The sequence below is a fragment of the Lissotriton vulgaris genome, unplaced genomic scaffold (genome assembly GCF_964263255.1).
Source record: "Lissotriton vulgaris unplaced genomic scaffold, aLisVul1.2 SCAFFOLD_293, whole genome shotgun sequence".
Lineage (NCBI taxonomy): Eukaryota > Metazoa > Chordata > Amphibia > Caudata > Salamandridae > Lissotriton > Lissotriton vulgaris.
In genome coordinates this window covers 1737093-1754691 of record NW_028254211.1, presented here as the reverse complement: position 1 = coordinate 1754691, position 17599 = coordinate 1737093, and the positions used below count along the sequence as shown (strand labels likewise).

Here is a 17599-nt window from a genome sequence, read left to right as displayed (position 1 = left end):
ATCATTTGAATGGTGTAGGAGGTGCAGTAGCACCTGGCCCAAAATTTGTCATAACTCTTCTAAGCACATAATATTGCTATATTTTGCTACTGTTCAAGCAGAAACAATTGCAGTTATCTTGCCGTTGAAAGGAGTTTGATTTGAATGGTGCCGCAGGTGCAGTGGTACCGGGGCCAAAAGCTCTAGGGACCCAACTAAACTGGACCAACAGTTGTCATAACTCCTCTAAACACAAAATAGTGCTGTATTTTACAACTAAAAAGGCAGTCACAAATGCAGTTATCTTGCAGGCACTAGTGGCATGATTTTAATGGTGCAGCAAGTGCAGTGGCACTGGGCCCCAAAGTTGTCAGAACTCCTCTAAACACATAATATTGCTATTACATCAATTAATTCTAATATTTTCTTCTTTCGTTTAATTTTTCTAAATGTTGCTATTGCTTACCCACACGATACCACTAGTAACAGCACAATATATTGCCTTTTTGTACATAAACAAGTCATAACACTTTAACAGACTTTCTTTAACTTATTGTGTACAACTACTCAGCAAGCTGCAGCTTAGAACAAAAACCAGCTTCTTATTTATCGCATAGGCGAAACTTAATGCATTTACCAATGCTTGTCTTTCCAGAGTAACACAGCTGTTGTCCTTTGCCACAACACTCTGCTCTCAGGAATCGTCCACCATTGGCCTTCCGGACTTTCCCTCAGATAATCTGCCAGCAGCCATTCAGATTCTGGTACGTATAATAATGTTCATACAGATCAAAAATGAGAAATAGCATGAAGAAATAAGGTTGCCTCACATTGTTCTGCGATCGGTGCAGGTTGTTACCTTTTTCAATAGTTTTACCATGTGTTCTTTCCGCATGATTCTAAATCATTGTTAGAGTCCAAAATGTTTGATAATCAGGTAACCTCCAATTTTTCCTGAAGTTGTAACCAGCCAGTCGGAGACTTTTGGATTCACAGACCCGCTTTGGATTTGCGAACCCAAAATGCTCCCTTCACCAAATTACAGTCCAAACTGTATAATACAATAGATTAAAGTATCTGCTAGACCTGTTCCAGCATACCTCCTTTGACTTGTAAGTTGAGCCTAAGAATCATGAAAGATTACATCAATAGTTAAAGTATGACATGTATTGATTCAATAGAAGAACTTGTTTTATGTGTATCAAAAAATCGCTTCATGTTACAAACATACAGATCCTTTTGGTAGTGCACAATGGATGCACTACCAGATTACCCATAGATACTGATTATGTCCACTGTAAGACCCTTTCACTTAGTTTTACAATAACTTTCTATAAAAACTTATTTATGCACAACATGAATACTGTGACAATTATATTCCAATGTTGCCAAAATATTAGAATTGGTAAAGCAACCCAGCCCTCCTGTATATGTCCCTTTGGTATTGTATAATTTTCCCTCCAACAACCTAGACTACTGTGCATTCCGTATCATATTCTTTCATTGTTCTTTGGAAGTACCTTGTAATCCCACCTGTGTCTCTACAGATCACATTGCTTCAGCCGGAAGCATCCTAAGGTGAAAGGGGAAACCCCTGATGCGTCAGGTACTGGCCATCGACCCCCTTCTTATCTTCCCAGACCTCGAAGTCTTCGATTACCTTTATCTCTACGAGATCGCCTATTATGTGTCTTCGCTGCTAGTGACCATTCAATAATATCCTTCTCCTAACTTGCTACCAGGGGCCCCGGAGTGCCCAACCAATCGATAGCGATCCTCTGCTTCATCAGGAATGCCAGCTGGGGGAATTTATAATGCATTTTTACTTGCATTGGATGTCCAACGATACCCAATAAGCACTGCTTAGGGATAGGCTCCAGTGACAACTTTGTCACTCCACAGATCCGTTTCACTACTTCCAGCCGATATGCCTGTACTTCATTGCTGTGCAGTGTGTAAGAAAGTATCTCCCCCATCCACAGAGAGGACACACAGTCAAGCAGCCTGAATATGTTCTGTTGAGTTTGAGTGGCATAAGATATGTGCGGGTTATCCCAGGGACCCTTTTCACCAGTGAGCAAGACTTCTCGCGTTCATTGTCTGTGAGTTGTTCCACCAGTTGCGCTTCCCAGGCAATTCTAGCTACTAGCTATCTTCCGGACCTGTCCAATCTAAGGGCTTAATACATCCAGGACGCCATGTGTCTCCCCTCCCCTTACTCAGAAGTAGCTATAGGAGCTCAGACCATGGGGCTGCTTCCAGGAAGTTCCTCCAAATCTCCCTCGCTGTTTATGCCATTTTGGCATATTGTAAGTATTGGACCCAGCCCAAGGTGAAAGCCACTTGAGCCTCCTGATAGTTGAGGAATCATTCCCCCGGATACAAATCTTAGTAGTCAACAGCCTCCCTCTTGCCATTGTGTGATGGACATGATGGACCCTATGTCTTTGAATGGTTTCAGCGACCAAATCTCCAGTTTCCTGGAGATGGAGATGGAGAAGGGCAGCCGTCTAAGAACTCTGGACTTTATCTATTTCCACACCTGAGCAGTGTGTCGCACCAGGTAAGGAAACTCCTCCCCCAGCCTCGTGCCCATCATCAGTAGTTCCATCAGGGGTCTACCCATATGCGTTCTTTTCAGGAACCGCTTCTCGCTGTTGTTTGTGTCAGGCATTCATTTAGCTGGGTACTGGATGTGTGCAGCATAGTAATATAACTCCATGTCCGCTAATCATAACCCCTTCCTCCCGGTCCAGTTTTAAAGTGTCCAGAGCCACACAAGTTCTCTTGCCGGCTCAAACCAGCGATACCATTAGGCTGTTTGAGCACTTGAATGTATCTCGGGGTATGGGGGACAGGGAGTTCTGTAGTACATAGAGACATCTTGGCAGAAAGACTATTTAGCAATAGCCAGCCTACCCTTAATATACAAGGGTAAGCCAGTCCAGAACTGAATAGATTTATGTAGTCCCTGCGACAACCTCTCAATATTGTAAATTTAATGTTTATCGGATGTCTTTGCTGCCACCATTATGCAGAGGTGTCTAAATTTGTCCTTGTCTGATCGTATACCCAGATCTGGCAGGCAGTCCATGGGGGGCTGGGCCAGTACTCCCAGGTGTAACAGAATACTCTTGCTTCTATTTGGTCTCAGGCCTCCGACACAACCAAACTCCTCTAGGTGTGCCATTAATGTAGGAACAGATTTTCCCGGCCTCTTCAAGTAAAATATTGCGTCATCTACTTATAGTGAGAGCACGTGTGGTGTCTCCTAACCGGACCCCGCAGCCCCTCCATCACCTTCCTTAGCCGAACGGCCAGTGGCTCCAACGCCAGTTCAAACAGATGCGGTGAGAACAGACATCCCTGCCTGATGACCGCTTTATACTAAAAGCCCCCAACACCACTCTGCCGTTTCGCACTCAGGCCCGGAGGTTCATATACAGCAATTCAACTCAGGCACAGAAGTGCCTTCCGATTCCCATCCGTTTCAAAAATCTCCCTCAAATAGGTCCTTTGTTTTACAATAACTTAATTCCCCTTGTAATTCTCTAACTACTTTGTGATGAATGGACTACCACTGACGATGCAATGTATGTCAAATCTGCTTTTATGATGGAGATGCACATGGCTGTGTATACTCTCAACCACCAATCATAGAGAACACTTATTCACTTATTTGCATTCCCACCTGGCCGTTCTTTCTGTAATCAAAAAAGAGAAATAATTATGTCACCTCTGTTCTACAAATACTTGAATTCTGATGGTTCACCTGAGTTCTGTTTACCACAGGGTCCACCTCACCATCTACAGTACCTGTTCTGAAGAACTGGTCCTGAGACATCAGGTTTGGTTTCAGGAACCTCCCTAGAGATAAACATGAAAGAGACCCTGGTTAACTTTAAAATGATGAGCTACCAAGTTGCTGCCTGTACAACTGTTACTTTTGGGTCACTGCCCTCAGCCTGCAGCTCATCATCTCTACTCTTATTTTCCTCAGACTCTTTCCTCAACTCACTAACATTCTTCCTCATCTCAACATCAGTCCCAACATTTCAGCAACACGTCTTAGGACGCTCAACTTCGAATGTCACTGAAAGATTCTGCATAATATCACACATACACAGACCTGTGAGACAAAAGAACAAACAGTGAATACCGTTAAAAAACACAACTCGCAAACTGTAAACAAAGAAATATCCCTTAGAATTCTGCTCATCCTAAATGACACTGATAACTCTGAACACTGTACCTGCATCAGCCCTGCTAAACAGTTATTCATAGGCAAGTAGTTGCATTATCTTCATCATGGGTGCTAGATGCAGATTCCTTCACGGTTATTGTATAGGTCTCCCAACAACACATGGATCTTATTAGAGATCCCTTCTTTTGCCCAGACTGAGTTAGTTATACAGTGAGTGGCAAATCTAAGCATACCCAGAGACAGCAAATCTAAAAATGCGTGGAGAATTTCTAAGCAATGCTTAGCCAATCTGAGTATGTACATAGATTTAGTAAATTGAGGATTATCAAGAAGTAGTTTACAAATGTTAGCAAGGCCTTATCATCATCATCATAAATATATTTATAAAGTGCACAAATGTCCAAATTGGCATCCTGGTGCTGAAAGCCCATTTTTGTAAAAATAAGCTGAAAGAAGATTAGTCTAAGAACAAAAAATGTATCAGAGGTTAGCTAAATGATCTTAGGTCAAAAGCAGTGGTACAGAAAGGTAGTTCTAGATATTGGCTGTGGCCTATGCCAAAGTCTGACCACGAGCCCTACCTTCGTGCACCTTGGGCACAACAAGCAGGAAAGCAGGATAAAGAGAATGTGTTCTTTTGGAAGAATTCACTAAATTTCAAATTAAGTCAAATAAATAGAGGACTTTGGCCATATATAGATTGTTTGCTGATGCAGAGACTCCTCAGATACAACCTGCTTTTCAATGGGGAGCTAGTGAAGGTCTTTAAGTCAGTGGGAAGTGGGGGCAGGGAAGACCCATCAGTAGTCTAGTTGCAAAATTTTGTACAAGTTGCAACTAATACTTAGGAAGCATCAAATAAAGTGCATTGCAATAATCCAGTTGAGAACCCACAATAGCATGGAGAACTTAGAAGCTTGAGTTTGGAGGCAAGAGTGGTATTACAGATTGCTTGTGTCTCTGTTGGGCAGTGCAGTGCAATTTGTCATTAAAAATAAAGCCCACTTTAGGATAGGATAGGATAGGATATATGTTTAAAAAGCCCTCGATTGCCGTGGCGTACTGTACCTAGCCTAGTACTGTGGGCACTGGGCTAGGACAGGAACCCAGTGTGGCAGGCCACCATTCATTAGACCAAGTCATTGACAAGTCTCCTATAATCAGGATCTCAGTCGTACCTCAGTGCAGTTTGATGAACAAACTGGGTGTTGACAGCAATTATCACCTCCATGTCAAAAGATCAGGTTAGCTTGGCTCAAGGGCTACATAAATGTTCAGCAATATAGGGCTCAGAGAAGGGTCCTCAGGAACTCCCCAGTTAAACACATGAAATTCGCAAGTGAATTTAGGTATCAGGACTGTCTTTGCCTCACCTTGTAAAAAACAAGACATCCAGCAGAGGAGCATGCTTCTGACTCCAATCTCATGATGACAGACCAGCATAGTACTGTGGACACAGTATCAAAAGCTGCAGAACCATGCAACAAGGTTAAAGCTGAAACACCTCCCGCAACATCGCTCATCGCAGTCGGCCCATGACTTCCAGAAAATCGAACTAGGTGTCATGGCTGATGTGAAAATCTTCATCCCTGATAATTCTTAATTAATTAATTCTTAATTGATGGGTGTCAGATATCTCAGTTATTGAAGCCTGTTGAGTGGTACTGTATTTTGCTAGATGTATGTTTCAAGATGTACACTGTGCAATATGAAAAAGTAAAAGCGAGGCTCAGGAATGAAATTAGAGCTAGTTTTCACAGAGAAAGGGATGCAATGATATAGTCTATGTACTGAAGTGGAAGACTAATAAAAGTAATTTATTATAAAACATTCTGTTATAATGAAACATTTGAATAATATTGAAAAAGCATAGGTGAAGTTTGAGTGGACAGGAAACGAGCAGGCCAGATGAGATTGGTTGTATTTAAATTCAATAATGTGTCCACTTCAAGTCACCTTGAAACTCTCTCCATGTTATGCAGAGTGAGGAGAACTAAATGTGATATCTGGCGTCAGACTCCTGGACTGTGAATATCTCTCCCTCTAACATTCAGGAATGCAACTAACTTATGTTTTTTAGGAAAATCAAAAGGCCTGTGGCTACTTGACATCTAAATAGAGCCCTTGGGGGGCGTGGCCAAGATGGCGGGGTGAGCGGACGCTTCCTCCCGTAGCTCCTCCGGCCCAGCTCAGCTCGAGCCCCGATTCCTGCGCTTCTCTCCCCCCGCGGCTGCACTGCGGGCGAGAGAACTGTGCCGGAGTTCCTTGGGCACATTTTGATATCACTTTGACTCCTGTTGCCCCGGAGGAAGTGCCCGAAAAGTTTGTTCAACGATCGGTCCACGGAGTGGAGCCTGGATCGGCCCGAGGAGAAGAGCCTGGAGGCGGAGCGTATTGCGGCGCTGTCCGCGCGCCTCGGCTGGGCCGAGTGCTGAAAGCTAGTAATCCCGAGGGAACGGGCCCGGCGGGCTCCGCGGAGTACGGAGGCTTCCTGGCCGGAGCCTTCGTGACCAGAGTCATCGCTGGACAACAGACCCCGGACCCGCGCTGGCGATCTACCCCCTTGCCATGGATGTTGGTGTATGATGCCATGCGGACCTCGAGCCTGGAGGCAGGAGACGGAGGGGCTTGAGCGGCGGCCGATCTGGGTGTACCAGCCGGTGCAACTGTGGGACACTGGTTTTGCACTTTCCCGACCCATTGCTGCCCGAGGGTCGCCTGCGGACTTGCTGGCCTAGACCGCCCTCCCAGGTTCCGCCCTTCCGCCATCTTGTCGCCGAGGAGCTGGAGCTGGCGACCCTCGCCCGCGCCCTTGTCATACGGGTGCCTCCTTTCATCCTGGCTCCTGTACCATCCTCCCTGGAAGTACACGGCTGAAGGACTCCGGCTTTGGCCCTGTTCACCGCCCTGGTTGGCTCGATGATCGTCTCGCCCCGGCCTGTGCCGCCATTTTGTCGCCTGTGACGCATCACCCTTGTCTTCGGCGGGGCCTTCACATCTGGTACCCACGAGCGACTGGGCGCATCTACAGCGGCCAGCTCTGAGCTTTACCCACCGCGGAGGCCAGGATGACTGGGAGAGGAGGCGCGAAAAGGGGGGACCGCACTCTACCGGACATGCTCAGCAGGGCCCAGCAACTGCGGGACAGGACACAGCCGTCCCCGGGGTCCTCCCGGGCGTCGGCAGACGCCACCGGAGGCGAACCACCGGTCACAAGGTCCTTCATGGAGGACTTATTCAGCTCCCTCAAGGAGGAATTCCAGACGCTCAAGACCGAGGTGGCCAGCGAGGTCCGTGAAGTGCGCAGAGAGGTCGAGGGCCTAGGTGAGCGTGTCGACACGGTGGAAACGGCGGCCCAGCGTCGCGACGAGGAGATAGTCCATCTCCAGCAGGACGTTCTCCGCCTACGGGAGCAGTGTGTCGAGCTCCAGGCCCACTCTGAGGACCTCGAGAACAGGTCCAGGCGGAACAATATCCGGGTGCGGGGCGTCCCGTCCGCGGATGAGGGAGCGGGCCTGGTGGCCTATCTGCAGGACCTGTTCCGAGGCATTTTGGGAGAAGGAGCGGACTTCCCGATCCGCATCGACAGAGCGCACAGAGTGGGCCGCCAGCGCCAGTCATCGGCACCCCCACCTGATATCCTGGCGTTCCTGCCCGATTTCCCCCTAAAGGAGCGCATTATGACGGAGGCCCGCAGGAAGCAGCCAGTAACCTTCAGAGAACGGCCCGTGGCGCTCTACCAAGACCTGTCCGCCATCACGCTGCAGAAGCGCAGGTCCTTCCGTATCGCTACAGACTTTCTGCGGGAGCATGAGACGGCCTACTCCTGGGGTCACCCCTTCCGTCTTATCTTTCGATGGAATGGGGTGCTACACCAGCTGCGCTCCCTCCAGGATGTCTGTGGGGTGCTGGGACTCACAGCTACAGAAGAAGAAGGGGCGACGCCCGCATGGAGGCGCCCCGAGCGACGGGGCCGACGGAGATCGAGAAGGCGCCAATCGTCAGCGACTGCGAGTCGTCCTGACTCCCCTACCATCAGGGCGGATATGGCGGAGGCCCTGAGAGCTGCGGCCAGGAACTTGCCTGAATCTAACGGCGTGGCCTTGACGGCCTAACTTCACTCCGGGGGGAGAGATTCTTAGCTTCTACGATGCTGGGTTGGGGCTGGGGGTTGGGGGGGAGTGGTTGGAGGTGAGTGGCTGGACGTCCACTTGATTGTTTTCTACAGACTCGCCCGTTTGGGCTGGACTGAGACAATGGGGTGTTTTTTCTTGTTTATGGTTTTGGCTAGTTGCCATGGGTTGGTTTTGGGGGGGTTTAGGAGTTGGTTTGGTGTTGGTGGGGTCCCGTCCGATATTGTCCATGCACACGCGAGGCCGGCTCTGGCCTTCCCTGCGCCCCTGCCCCGCGCGCCCCATCCACTGATCCCTCACTTGCTACATAGCGCTTCGATTCCCTGGGAGCGATGCCGTCCTTGAAAGTGGTGACCCTTAATGCTAAGGGTCTGAATAACCCTGTGAAGCGTAGGGCGATCCTTTCCCTGCTAGAGGGGTCGCAGGCGGACATTTGCCTCCTGCAGGAAACTCATTTACTCTCCAAAGATTGCCATAGGTTGCGCTCTGCCAAGTTCCCCACGCAATTCTTTTCCTCGGCAGCAACCAAGACTGCGGGTGTAGCCATTCTTCTGGCCAGCTCCTTTAGGGGCGAGGTATTGTATAAATATGCCGAGCAGAAGGGGAGGCTCCTAGTGTATCGCATGCGGCTTGGAGGTGTCGCCTTCACGGTTGGCTCCGTGTACAGCCCGAATGACCACCAGGATCGTTTCCTGGAATCTGTGTTGGTGGACGTTACTGCCTCGCCCGATCGCCATGTTGTCTTGGGGGGAGACCTAAATATGGTCTTCGACTCAACCTTGGATAGGTCTGCCCAGCGCTTCCCGCAGACGGGGGAGCTTTCTCGAGCGGTACAGGACCAGATTGCAGAGATGGATCTGCATGACCTCTGGCGCACTATGCACCCCACCGATAGAGACTATTCATAATTTTCTCACGCGCACCGCACTTATTCGCGGTTGGACTATCTTTTGGTGAGCGGGCCGCTTCGCTCGGCCGCCACGGCGGCAGACATCGGAGTCTTGTCCCTGTCCGATCATGCACCGGTTTCCGGAGTTTTTGCTTGGCCGGCAGCCCCTCCCTCCAGAGGGATGTGGCGGCTTCGGGACACGCTTCTCCATAAGAAGTCGGTGGTGAAGCGAGTGGGGGAGGTCATTCAGGAGTACCTGGTCCACAATAGCAACTCCGACACGTCTCTAGCGACGCAGTGGGCAGCCTTGAAAGCGGTCCTCAGAGGGGAATTTATTTCCATTTCCTCGGCGGAGAACAGAGAACGGCAATGTAAGAGGGATGAACTGACGGCGCAAGTCAGGGAACTTGAACAGGTTCACCGCCGGACGGGGGCTCCTCGAGTTTGGAGGCAGCTGAAGGCGGCGAGGAAACTCCTCTCTGCGCTAGACCTGGACCGGGCGGAATATGCGGCGTTGCGCCTGAGGCATGCCTTTTATACCGGCGGAGACAGATGCGGTAAGCTCTTGGCCCACCGGCTCAGGGCTGCGCAGCAACGCAACGTAGTAAAGGAGCTAGTGGGCGCAGATGGGGTCCCGGTTTCCGGTGACGCGGAGGTGGCGGATTCCTTCCGTGGCTTTTACGAGGCGCTGTACGCCGCAGAGCCCTCCCCACCGGGAGAGGCTGAGGCCTATCTGGAGTCAGTGACCCTCCCAGCCCTGGAACCCGCCCAGGCGGACCACCTGGAGAGGGGCATCCATGTGGAGGAAGTCATCTCCACTATTGCACGGTTGAAGCACGGCAAGGCCCCGGGCCCGGATGGCTATACGGCCTTGTTCTACAAGACCTTCTGCTCCACTGTGGCGCCTATCCTGGCTCGCTTATTCAACTCCTTCTCTGAGCCGGGGGCCATCCCACCGGACCTTCTCTCGGCGACGGTGTCGGTTATTCCGAAACCTGGGAAGGATCGGACCCTGTGCGGCTCGTATCGGCCCATTTTGCTTCTGAATGTGGACCTCAAGCTCTACACGGGGATCTTGGCAGCCAGACTGGGACTGCACCTGCCGGGCCTGGTGGAGGCGGACCAGGCTGGTTTTGTACCCGGTAGGCAGACGGTCGACAACACCAAGAGGGTGACGCACGTGCTAGAAAAGGCCTCACGCGTCCCGGGGGAGCGGATGCTACTGTCGGTCGATGCGGAGAAGGCCTTTGATAGGGTTCATTGGCCGTACCTTGAGCTGGTTCTCGGGAAACTGGGGATCGGCGAGAAGTTCCGCACCATGGTCTTTAATTGTTATAAGAGGCCGTCGGCATCGGTGCGCGTCAACGGACACAGCTCTAGTAGCTTTGCCATTGAGCGTGGCACGAGACAGGGATGCCCCCTCTCACCGCTCTTGTTCGCCCTCTACATGGAGCCGTTTGCCCAGAGGATTCGCGACAATCCGGACGCTATTGGGGTGAAGATGGGTCAGTACACACATACTGTTAGCTTATATGCGGACGATGTCCTGCTGACCCTGGATGACCCCAGGCGGTCGCTCCCTGCCTGCGTCCAGGAACTGAACGCCTTTGCTCGCGTGGCCGGCTTTAAAATGAACATGTCCAAATCGGCTGCCCTGGATGTGTCACTCTCCGTAGACACCAGGCGGGACCTCCAGCGTCTTTTCCCTATGCAGTGGTCCTCCTCCACGGTGCCATACCTGGGGATTCTGCTTGCACCTTCGCTGCCTGAAATGGTCACGGCCAACTACTCTTCCCTGGGCAAAAAGATCAAGGAGGAACTCGGCCGATGGGGCAAGGGCCTGCTCTCGTGGCTGGGCCGTATCGCGGCGGTGAAGATGACGGTACTGCCTCAGATCTTGTATCTTTTTCGCGCTCTACCTCTCCAGCCCCCTGTGGGTTGGATACAGCAAGCGCAGGCTGACATCTCCCGTTTCGTGTGGCAGGGCCGTAAGCCTCGGATGAAGAGGGTTCTTTCCACGCTTGCCCCGGAGGCGGGGGGTCTCGGTGTTCCGGACCTCCGGAAGTACTTTCAGGCGGCGCAACTCCGGTATTTGGTGGAATGGAGCAGGTGGGAGTCGGACAAGCACTGGCTCTTTCAGGACCAGGCAGTTGCGGGCCGTACCCTCCAGGAGGTCCCATTCCTGCGGCGCGCTCATCGCCCGTCTAATCTCTACGCCTCTTTTGTCACCCGGGTTCCGCTACGAGTGTGGGATGCGGTGTGTGAGCTCCGCGAGCTAACCACTTTCCCATCACCGTTTACACCCATCGCTGGCAACCCGGACTTCACTCCGGGCCTGGAACCGGGAGCTTTTTCCCACTGGGTGAGTGCGGGTTGCAGGGCGCTCTTTCAGATTTACGGGCCGGAGGGCGTGCTCCCTTTCCAACAGCTCCGACAGGAGTTTGGTCTGACGGAGGGGGACAGACTGCGTTATATGCAGGTCCGCCATTGGGCTCTCCAACCCCCAGTGCGCGACGTCGCTGCCCGTCCAATCACGCCCTACGAGCGGTGGCTGGTAACCCGGACCTCGGATGCCAAGCTTATCATCGATTTATATAAATTTCTCCAACCCCCGCCGTTTCATTACCATAACCCGGGGAGGGAGCGCTGGCACAGGGAGTTGGGCAGAACCCTGAGCCACAAGGAGTGGGACAAGATCGCATATCGGGCGAGGCACTCTGCGTACCACACTGGGCTGACGGAGACCTTTACCAAGGTGTCCACCTACTGGTATTACACCCCGGAGAGGCTCTACGAAATGCACAAACTCAGCGATAAGGGTTGCTGGCGCGGCTGCGGACAGGAGGGTACTCTATCGCACATTCTCTGGGCGTGCCCGGTACTGTCTGCCTATTGGAAGGAGGTCTTAGATGAGGTGGACAGGCACTTTGAGATCGAACTCCCGCGCTTCCCGGCATATGTCCTGCTAGGCCTCCCCAATGACTTGATGTACCCGCTGAAGTCCCGCAGGGGTAGGCAGATTGCGATTGCGCTAGGCTCGGCGGTTCAAAATATCCTTGTACACTGGCGCACCCCCACTGCCCCCTCTATCACTGGCTGGTTACACAGGCTTTGGCAGGTACTGGGTATGGAGAAGATGTCGCTTACAGTGGCTGGAAATGTAGACCAGTTTGAAGAGCTCTGGCACCCCTTTTTGGCACTGCTGTCCACGGAATTCCGCGAGCTCACATGTCCACGGTACCTACGCCTTCTTCGGCTGACGCCGCTGGCGGCTCCAGCGGAATGAGAGAGGTGGGATCGGGGGATTGGGGGTTGGGTGTGGGGGGCGGGGATGCATGCTTCTAACACAGACTTTTGGACGGGGATGTTGGGGTATTGTTTTCTTCCTTTTTTTCCCTTTGTATTTTTCCCTTCTATTTTTTCCGGAGGCGGGGGGCTTGGAGGGATTGTGTTATTTCACTGTGTTGCGGGACGCTACTCAGGCTTAGCTTTGATTGGGAGGTGGGGGACTACTGGAGGGTTATTCGCACTGCCTTATTGCCTTATGACATATGCCTTGTTCCCCTCCGGGACTGCCGACCTCCCTACTTTCCTCCAGAATCGATGCAACATTCAGCCTTTTGTACTGTATGTAAACTTGACCTCCTCTTTCCCTTCCCCATGTCTTTTTGTGCTTTAATAAAATGCTTTAAACCTAAATAGAGCCCTTCCATTTTCCTTAAAAAGTTTTGGCCCTATAGCATATAGAAACCTTCTGCCGTGGGCAAATTCAGCGCCAAGTAAATGCTCACATAAATACAACAGAGAAAGTAAAGGCAATTCTTGAGACCATCTGCGGCCCGCTTACAATGATCTGGAATAAAATGTTCAAGCTGTAGGAGAAATGTATCCTATATTTGCTGTCATTGCCTATAGTTCAATGAGAACTGTGTCACTTCTGCCGGCCCTTACTAAGTATAAATTGCTTTTTGTCTGGTCTAATGAGATGTAGACAGCCCATCCTTGAACAGTAGTGGGGAGAACTGGAAGGGCGGTGCATGGATTCTATTGGTCACTGCTACATTCTTAGCATTTTAATGAATACATCTACATACAGGCTGTTAGTGTGAGAAGTATGGTTATTGTTGGATTTATATTCTTTTTTTGGATAACCTGTTTCTCTGAGTACTTCTCACTCCCACACCTGTTAAAAGTACTGAAACATGTTGAAGTAGACTAACTTTTTAAACAGTGTGTTATAAAAATGTTACTCTCTGTTACTTTCTTATCATTATGTTGATTTTTAAGGATTCCTTCCCCATGATGTCTGTTAAGCACCTGGTCCAGCGTTTGTACCCATACAATATTTTGCTTGGAAAGGAGGGCAGGGGAGCTGTCGAAGATGCGCTGAAGGTGGGTACATATTTATCAGCTTCACTTCCTTCCCATTACTTTCTTAATACTTACATATTATTTTGAGTAGAAAAGATGTGTATTTTATGCTTGCCTTTAATGTTTCTGTATTGCAGACAATTAATGATTTTGTATTTGTATTGTAATTTATTATTTTTATGTATTTTTCTAAATACAAGACTGACTTTGTTTTTACTATCTGCTGCCGCGGGCACTTGAATGGCGTTATTGAAACCCTGGGGGGTTGGTAGGTCGAGAAGATGGCGACTGCATAGCAGCCTCGTGAGCTGATCCCTCCCAACTCTTTACTGCAAGTGAAAGGAGAGCGGTTATTGTTTTCACAGCATTCAGGAATACCTTGGCTTAGTCCAGGGACTTCAACGACAGACCTGCCATTTGATTGAGATTTGGGTGCTAGTGTTGGTGGCATCAGCGGTGTCTGTTGCCAGAGTCTTCTTGGGCCCGAGTGTGCGTTGGGCTCCAGTTACAGGCATGCCGCCGAAGAGTGCAAGGATGGCTTGGGACCGGGTCAAGATCGCGGCACCAGGAACTTTCCAGCGGGGCAGCTCTGCTCTAAAACAGACCTCAGCAGCATTAGAGTTGGGGTGAAAAAACTGGAGCCCAGAATCAACAAAGGCCGTCTACGAAAAGAAAGTCTCCAGTCAGGAATGCCAACAACGCGGATTACGGGAGTCAGTGCCATTGCCACAGCCCTCGATCACGGAATTTGTTTGGCCACGGCTCCAGTCCCGTATTTTGTGGAATCATCGAGAAATATTGCAAAGGGGCTGGAGGCTGATTTCACTAAATTGAGCAAGTCTACAGTTAAACAGATTACTGGAATGGCCCTTGAAGGAGATTTAGTTTTGTGTCCTCCGGTTGGTGAATAAAGTGGATTACAGTTTTTCGAGGTGTCTCAGAACCCCTGCAGCTGAAAGGTCATGGATACTTTACAGGTCAGTGACGGGCATACTATGTCGGGTCAAACTCCGAGGACATTAGGGAGATGGGCATGGGGGAATGTCATGACTTTCCAGGAAGACACATTTCCATTGGGAGCAATAAAGCTTTGGGGAGCCCATGAGGGGAGACTCACTGGGGCACAAACGTAGGAGACAATGGAGGTCTCTATCACTCGCTCCTCTGAAAGGGATGAGATGAAAAGGTCTACTAAAATTAGAGAGGCACCTTGGGATTCCAAGCTACCTGACTCCCGCAAAAATAATATTAGGTCTTTAGTGTATGGGATCGCGCGTTTAGGATCTCAGAAGATTCCCTCGACCTGGGAAATAATTTGTTTTCACTTACGGCTCTGACTCCTTCAGCCCTAGTGATTTAGATGATGATTTTAGCTCGTCTGTCTGAGGGGCCAGTTCAAGTAGTTAATCAGAAGGGCTGGGTGCTACAGTTAGGTGAGTAAAACAACCAAGAAAATCAAAGGATTGAAACCAAATCTGAGAATAAGTTTCAGGCGACTCCGGCACTGCACTGGGACTATTCTGCAACTAAACAGGTATATCCAGAACCCCATGATTAGCAGCCGGTATTGTCCACTTTGGAAAGAAAACAGCTGAACCCTGCAGAAGAAACCAAAGAGCTTACACTGAGGCTTATATTAAACAACATCAGGAAGAGACTTCCATTGATTGTCGTAAGGCCTGGCTTGCCATGAAAAAGCTGCTGGGGCGATAGGGAAAGTTTATAAAGGATGTGTTGTGATTGGAGAGAGGATTTCCTCAGTGCAAGAACGTGCTGCATTACTGGAAACTGATCTGGTAGCACTCAGATGCTAGGCTGAAGCTCCTGAGTCTCAGATATTTGACATACTATGAAAAATGGAGGACTTTGAGAATCGACAGAGGTGGAAAAAACCTGTGGTTCCTGGGCCTTGCGGAAGATGTGGAAGGTAGCAACATCAGGGCTTTCAAGTTGACCCGCCTCAAGGGGCCTTTCCTAAATTGACCTCAGGGAACTGGGACTTGAAGGTACAGAGAGTGCAACACTTTCCACGGATACTTTGAAAACAATGTCAGGTATTTTTGGTATGCCCATTTGTTTAATATGTTGATTGCAGAAAAATCTAATTAAAATATTTTTTTAAAGTAATTTCGTCAGATACAAGAAGAAAGTGCCAACAGACCCAGTGCCATCATAGTGTAGTTTGGGAACTATTTGCTCAGGCAAGCAATTTACAAGAAGGCCCCTCCTGGCGCCAGAAGCAGCTTCAACCGTCAGACTATTTTTGTGCTGCCAGACTTCGTCATGTCACAGTCAAGAGGACATGAAGGCTGAGGCAGCTTACCAAACCATTTCAGGCTCTTGGGGGAGAAGCCTTTTTAATTAATCCTGCTCGCCTGAAGATTAGCTTTAAGGGCAAGACTTTTACATTTACATCTGAGGTCAAAGCCAAAGAATATTTCAATTAACCCTCAACCATGAGTTGAGTGACCTATTTACCATGCCTCTATCTGCTGATTATTGACTATTGAGGCAGCCTCTGAATAATTTAGTATCTGTAATGGGTGGGAGGTGGCTGTTCTCTTCTGGCTGTCTGTGGTTTAGTGTTTTTTTGAAATACTTGACCTGGAGCACACCTAGACTATGTTATCATCTTATGATAATAACTTTTTTCTTTTGTTTCTTCTATTTTTCACAAAATGTAGCTGTGTAGAGTTAGGATGGAGGATGCAGAGGGTGAGCATGGGAGTTATCGTTCAGGCCTTGGATGGTCTGATTGCTTCAAGGTTGTGATGGGGGGAAGAAAGTTGTGTGTGATTGGAGGTAAAGGGGAGGGGTAAAGATAAGACAAGGTTTGGGAGAGGTAGGGGCTTACAGGGGGTCACTTCAGGGGCTTTGGAGGGGGGATGCACACCACAAGAAGAGAATTGAATTAATTTGACAAAGTGGGTTTGTTTCAGTATAACATTGGAAAGTCCGGTGTTGAAGGTGGACAAGGCAATCTGGGTGTTTATATGGCTAAACCTTTACTATGACCCATATTATTCAGCTTCGTACTGTGACTGTGAATATCTGTGGCCTAAACTATAATGTTTAAAGATGAAAGGTGGCCAAAGATTTAAAAGCACTGCAGGCCGATATCCTCTGACTGCAGGAGACGCATATTGAGGGGTCAAGGAAAAACTTGTTGGAATCCCTCGGTTTCTCATTGGTAACATGTACTACACAAGGTACTAGGACCCGAGGGGTTGCAATATTGCTGCGTAAAAATATATGAGGCTTCCAACGCTGTTCTGCTTATAAATATGTTAGCTAGGTGATTACTGAGCGTCATTATATCACTGGTGTTTTAACACTATGTTCTGTGTATGTATCAGTTTTATACAACCCAGCAACTTTCCGTTTTTTGGACCTTGAGTTGGCACTATGGCCATACCCAATTATAATTTGTGGGAATTTGAATATCAGTGTGGCTGGAGGGCTTTCTAATGCCAAAGCTAATATTCATTCTGGCCGTAAGCACAAAGTATATAGAGCCCTGTGCCATTTGAAGAGGCATCATGGGTTAGTTGATATATAGCCAAAGATCAAAGTGCTGTATCCCGGCTACACTTTATTTTGCCCCCTTATAGGACACACACTGGGATGAATTACTTTTTTATATCCCTTAGTTTGCTCCAAGACTGTCAAATTGAAAAATGTCCCTGAGTCATGTCCAATCATAATCCGCTTGTTAATGAAATCCCTCTTGTTGGCCAAGGTAGAACTGCACAGAATTGGTCCTTTGAGTCATTTGAGAGAGGCCTGCTAAATGATAATAACTATATTGTGCATTTACTTTAAAACATCAGATAAAATATTGGTAGAGCGGTTGTGGGGCTCAAAATGCAAGAGAGGGAGCTTAAAGACACTGCAAAGAACAGGGCAAGATGGGGGATTAGAGGTTCTTAACATTGAATGATATTACATGCTTTAACATGCAATTCACTGGCTCGACGAGAAGGATAATTGGGAAAAGACACTGCTAGCTGGAACGTACGAAGG

At 49.0% G+C, this 17599-nt stretch overlaps 1 protein-coding gene across 1 annotated transcript in view; it reads left to right on the top strand.

The window, feature by feature from the left end:
* LOC147659640 (von Willebrand factor A domain-containing protein 8-like) overlaps positions 1 to 17599 on the top strand; it is a gene marked incomplete at its 5' end in the record, with an annotated part of 1204277 nt that overhangs the window by 125223 nt on the left and 1061455 nt on the right. The window contains 2 exons of the mRNA XM_086951584.1: positions 635 to 743; positions 13493 to 13597. Coding sequence (XP_086807710.1) covers positions 635 to 743; positions 13493 to 13597 — 214 coding nt within the window. The remainder of the gene's footprint in view (positions 1 to 634; positions 744 to 13492; positions 13598 to 17599) is intronic.